Source organism: Python bivittatus, unplaced genomic scaffold (genome assembly GCF_059951505.1).
Source record: "Python bivittatus isolate LINGU-HERP-01145 unplaced genomic scaffold, Pbiv_v1 ctg000100_np1212, whole genome shotgun sequence".
Taxonomy (NCBI): Eukaryota; Metazoa; Chordata; class Lepidosauria; order Squamata; family Pythonidae; genus Python; species Python bivittatus.
Window position 1 is genome coordinate 7,447,191 of NW_028277038.1, and position 6,000 is coordinate 7,453,190.

The following is a 6,000-nucleotide window of genomic DNA, read 5'->3' on the forward strand; positions in this document are numbered from 1 at the left end:
TCACAGAGAGGAAAATATCAGCTAATTTTCCCCTTCTAACTTAAACTTTGTTCGGAAACCTGCCTCTTTTCTTCAGTGATGGAATACTTGAATGTTCCACTAAAGTTAGATGTTCCTTCGTTCCTGTCCATTTGGGGCCAATACCTTTGGACATAAAATCCAAGTCTTAGGTGGTTTAGGCAAAGTGGAGAAGAAGTTATACTGCAAATGAATTTTACGTTTTGCCCTTTTCTTTGTAAGACTTTGTTTTGTGTAAAGGATGCAGCTGTTAGGGCTTCCCTGATGTTTCTTCTTGCAGCCTTGTGGCTCTCTGAGTCACAATCAATTACAGCCCTTCCCACACTGAGATCCACAAAGCTGGAAAGAAAATGAATGATGCTCCCTCCATGTTTTCAATTCCCATCAGAAGGAAGGAACATGCACCCCAGGCCAGAGGTGAAGAGAACTGGCTGAGGTCTCCAGACCCTGGAGCTGCATTGCTGAATGAGTGGGATAGATGATGTTCTTCAGCCTTGCAGTAACTGGAGATCATTGGTATTTCTCAAGAGTTCTTGTTAACTACACTAAAGAATGTGAAACTTTAATGCAAGGTTTGCCTCATATGATCATTGAAGTGAGCATATCAATTGATATTTTTCTTTTAAGCCTCATTTTAAAAGCACTCATTGGTCTTCTAGACTTACCACAAATTCCTATATTTATCCCAATGGTTTTCATGTCAAGAATTCTATATGTGTGTCTGGGTGTGCAGGAGTGAGTTAGGGGAAGAAATGAGAAGGAGATAAAGCTTTTTGAGGTCCAGATCCATGATTTAGACTTCATGCTAAGGAGGATCCTTGTTTAGTATTCTTCCTCTCCTTTGCCTGCACTCGAAGCCCTTGGAAGAGGAAGATCTTCCTTGCAGGTGACAGTTGAACTTCTCCAAGGCACCAGAGAACATGGAGCTCCTTTGAAGCAGCCATTTCTCTTCCCTCCCTCTAATTTGTATTACTATGCAGTGATCACTGTCCCAGACCTGGGAGTGTATTCTGCCTCATCCTGTGCTAGGACCCTAGAGATGCTTAGGGTGGCCATGTTGCAGGAGATGGTGTCGGAGAATCAGCCGGAGATCCTTGTGGACCCTCCTCTGTCTTCATATACGATGCAGAGAGGACCTTTCTCAAGATCTATTGATATCATGGAACAGTCTTTCTCCCAATGTTGTTTATGGTTTATTGAATGTGTATTGAAGTGCTGATTTGCAAAATTCAGACAAAAACTCTTCCAGAGGTCTGGTAACATTCTCTAAGATTGTATCCCCTGCTTTGTCTAGCAAGTTTATGGAAGAGTTGGAAAAGAAGCATTAGGAGAAGAAGAAAACAAGGAGAGATTCCAATGCATCAGAGTATATTTGCCTCTTTTCAGTTGCTCTACAAACCTTCCCATATTTGTGATGAGCAAAACCCATCAGAATCATTCACATCTTTTTCTTTTGTTTAAAACTCTATTAATACTTGATGCAATTACAGATCTTTGGGTTCGCCAAGGCTGAGATCACAACACTGCTGGCTCTTAAACCATCAGTGCATGAAAGGTTACCAGGCCAGGTGAATGCTGAGTTCAGGGCAGAACGAAACGCTTCTCCAACCAGCTCAGGAGAAAGATTTTGTCTCACTTCTGCAACCGCCTGTATCACTGTGTTTACCTCCAGGTACTACCACTCCCATAAGCACCAGCACAGTAGTAATCAGCCTCATCATCAGCCTGGAGGGTGGCGATGGTCAAATAGGCTGCATTGGCGGAGGAGTCCTTGGACCCCGTGAACCGGCCATTGCTGTTGGCATCATAGAGAAGGAATTTTGGGCTCTTTCCAGGGTGTTGTTGGTACCAGGATATGTAGTAACTGCCCACTTGGCTGTCTCGACTCATGGTACATGAGATCTTTGCTGATTGTCCCAGGGGAGACGATTGGGCAGCAGGTTGAGTCAAGGTGTACTGTGAATTGGCCCCTGAAATTCAAAAAGGAAGAGTGTGAAATAGAAATTGCACCTGTCAACTACAGCAGTATCTTTTGAAGAAAAGCCCTAATTCAGATGCAGACTAGTGTGATAACAGCCTCATCCACGCATCAGTGAGGTCCTCTGTGTGGATGTTGATGGGTCTGAAGCTGGCGTGGCCCTCATATCAGCATGAAATCACCTCTGCCGGTTGGCTTGATACTTGCCAAGCCCTGAATAGTGGCAGACATTAAGTCAGTAGTGAGAGCTCTTCCTAAATTACCTGTGCACCATATGAAGAAGAAGGCCAAGAGCAGAGACCACGCCATGATGGAGAACGGAGCTTTCTGGGAAACTCAGATTGGGAGACTGCAATGTTCCCTTTAAAGCCCCAGGAATGTGGGTCCACCCATTTATGCAAATTCAGCTTGCATCTTATTAGCTGCATTCGGATAAGAGAATTGCCTTTGGAGGAAAGTCATGGTTTCATTTCCTCTTTTCATCTCTTGTTTTCTTCATCTCAGTTTACTCTCCCAAACCTTCAAAGTTTACTTCCCATGATCCCCAGGCTATCCGGTCTGGTTATAGACCTTGTTCAGATACGGCTATAAAATGATGCTGGTTGTGTTCTTCTGTTGCAAGAGGTGCCTAGCCAGGCAAAGCAAGAAGGAAAAGGATTGACCATGAGGAGGTGAATTTGATGACCTGCCTTAGGCTTTTGCTCTTCAAGGGGGGTTCATCAACATATTGCCCTCATCTGGAACATATGAACAGATGGACACAGCGGTGATTCCAGGGTACACAGAAAGTGATATTTTCCTGCCTAATGTGCACAGATGCTCTTATGCAACCATTAAAACAGTTTGCAAAAGTGTTTAATGTTACTCATGATGATTTTCATGTCAGGAAAAGACCTTGTCCTAAGTGAGTCCTTGCTTGGCATCTTTCTCTCCTTTGCCTGCACTCAAAGCTCCGAGAAGAGATAGATCTGCCTCAGTCGAGACATCTGAGCTGCTCCAAGCTCAGATGTCTCGAAACTCAGGTGAGGGAGAACAAAAAGTAAACAGAACTCAGAAATAGTTCCAGGAACTCATTCAGTTATTGTCCAGAGTGAGATAAAACCTATCTTGAGAAAGAATCTTCAAAGAACAGAGATTTATTTCGTTGACTCAAAAGAGTTCAGGAAGCCAAAGGATGGTTTTTTTCCATGAGGGCTTATCCATGACTGAGAGGAACTCACCACGATCACAGATGATTATGAAAACAGCCCGTCTCTGCCGCATACTAAATAGCCCGTGTTCCTTGAGATTCTGCCTGAACTTAAAAGGAGAGGATTGCTGCTTCAAGAACTGAAATTAATCAATGGACGCCTAAAAGCTGCTGCTACTTTTTCAGTTGGAGCTTTTGGTCTCAGTTCCTCTTGAGTCTGAATCACTGTGGAGCACACTACTAGGGTAATACCAGACAGCACAGTGATAAACAGCCTCATCTCCCGGCTGGAGGTTGCTGATGGTCAAATACCATTTATTTTGGTTGCTTTCCTTGGAGGCAGAGAAGCGGCTGAGGTCTCCTGAGCCTGCGGTTGCACTGTTATAGTAATAATAAAGGAATCTGGGAGGATTTCCTTCTTTTTGTTGAAGCCACACTTGCTCGTAAGATGTTATTTGTCCACTACTCAGGGAACAAGAGAGTTTAACGGTCTGTCCAAGGGAAGGTGACATGGAGGATTCTTGAATCACTGTAGGTTTAGAAGTGGATCCTGGAGGAAGAATAATGCCATAAATGTGTGTTCTTGGGCTCAGTATTTGGGGAAAGGTCTTGTGTTGGGTTGTCCTTCACTCACCTGTGCACCAGAACCCCAGAAGGACAAGGAGAGATGCTCGCAACATGTTGAGAAATTTTGGGGCTTCTGGAGATTGAGCCAATGTGTTAATGCAAGTGGGTTTTATGGGGAGCTTTTTATAATAACCCCATTGACTTCAGGAGCCATTTGCATGCCTAGCTCCTCCTCCTGCTTTCCTGCCTTCTCATTGGTCCATGTCTTGCAGCCGGGTGGATCCTTCAGACAGGAGATGCCTCCTCCTTTTCTTGCCTGAAGCTCCCTTATAGGCACTCTAATTCTCTGCTACAGTTGTGGGAGTCCTTTGGAATGTCCCATTCAAACTAGCCAGCTCTAATCCAGCTTATCTTTTTCAGGATCAGCCATGTTCAGCCATGTTTACAGATGAGCGGATTTGCTGATGGGGATTCAGGAGGAGGGTGGGGAAAATCGTGTTCATCATCTCTGGGTTTAAGCCCTTGGGCTTCAGGGGACAGAGGTCATCCTTGTAGACGACAGTAGTGTTATGTCAGGGTTAATTCTGAAAAGATTTTAAGGAGGCTACTACAAAATGTGGACTATAGTGTAAGATCTCCTCCATGTGGTCACAGAGGGGAAGATATCTACTAATTTTCTCTTTGTGACTTAAACTTTGTTCTAAAACCTCCAGCTTTTCTTTCATGATGTAATACTTGAATATTCCAGTAAAGTTAGATGCTCCTTTGTTCCTGTCGCGTGGGAACCAGTACTGTTGGACACAAAATCCAAGTCTTTAGGTGGTTTGGTCAAAGTGGAGAAGAATTTATACTGCAAATGAAGTTTAACGTTTTGCAATTTCTTTGTAAGACTTTGTTTTGTGTAAAGGATGCAGCTGTTAGGACTTCCCTCATGTGTCTTCTTGCAGCCTTGTGGCTCTGTGAATCACAATCAGTTACAGCCATTCCCACACAGCCATTCTACAAAACTGGGAAGAAAAGAAATGATGCTCCCTCCATGTTTTCAGTTCCCATCAGAAGTGCAGAGCAGGCCAGAGAAGGAGAGAACTGGCTGAGGTCTCCAGAGCCTGGAGCTGCATTGCTGTCTGAGTGGGACAGATGATGTTCTTCAGCCTTGCAGTAACTGGTGATCATTGTTACTTCTCAAAAGTTCTCATTAACTGCATTAATAAATGTGAAACGGTAATGCAGGTTTTGCCTCATATGGTCATTGGAGTGAGTTTTTGGAAGAGTTAGAAAAGAAACATTAGGAGAACCAGAAAGGAAGGAGAGATCCCAATGCATCAGAGTATATTTGTCTCTTTTCAAATGCTCTAGAAACCTTCTCATCTTTAATCAGGTACATCCTAGTACTGATTACATACCATGAAATCCAGAATATGGTTGAAACTCAGGTAAGTGTGAACAAAAAGGGAACAGATCTCAGAACTATTTCTAGGAACTCACTCAATGATTGTCCAGAGTCAGGTCAACCTATCTTAAGCAAGTATCCCACCATACTTTAAGTGCCATCAGAAGGGAGCAAAGTAGATGCTTGGGGAGAATTTCATTTTCATCTCTTTGGTGTGTGGGTATGTGGCTGGACAGTTGATTGACAGATGATAAATTGAGAGACAGAGAGATAATTTATATGATTATTTCAGAAGGCACGGATTGTAATATCTTTTACTGTAGAAGTGTGGTGAGCAAAACAGATCAGAATCATTTCTATCATTTTTCATTTCTTCAAAACTGAATTGAGATTATTAGTGAAACCAGAATTTTGGGTTCACCAAGGCTGAGATCATAACATTTCTGGCTCTCAAACCATCAGTGCATGAAAGGTTACCAGGCCAGGTGGATGCTGAGTTCAGGGCAGAACGAAACGCTTCTCCAACCAGCTCAGGAGAAAGATTTTGTCTCACTTCTGCAACCGACTGTATCACTGTGGATACCTCCAGTTGCTGCCACTCCCATAAGCACCACCACAGTAGTAGTCAGCCTCATCATCAGCCTGGAGGCCGGCAATGGTCAAATAGGCTGTATTGGCCGAGGAGTCCTTTGACCCCGTGAACCGGCCATTGCTGTTGGCATTAGCGAGAAGGTATTTGGGGGTCTTTCCAGGGTGCTGTTGGTACCAGTATATGTTGTAACTGCCCACTTGGCTGTCTCGGCTCATGGTACATGAGATCTTTGCTGATTGTCCCAGGGGAGACGATTGGACAGCAGG

General features: G+C 43.9%; 1 protein-coding gene across 1 annotated transcript in view; it reads right to left on the bottom strand.

Moving 5' to 3' along the window:
• LOC103063482 (immunoglobulin lambda-1 light chain-like) overlaps window positions 1-2,325 on the bottom strand; it is a 55,731-nt gene extending 53,406 nt beyond the window's left edge. The window contains exons 1-2 of the mRNA XM_088135396.1: window positions 2,260-2,325; window positions 1,683-1,988 (exon numbers count right to left, since the gene is read on the bottom strand). Coding sequence (XP_087991522.1) covers window positions 1,683-1,988; window positions 2,260-2,305 — 352 coding nt within the window. The 5' untranslated portion in view covers window positions 2,306-2,325. The remainder of the gene's footprint in view (window positions 1-1,682; window positions 1,989-2,259) is intronic.
• Between the last annotated feature and the right edge of the window lie 3,675 nt (window positions 2,326-6,000).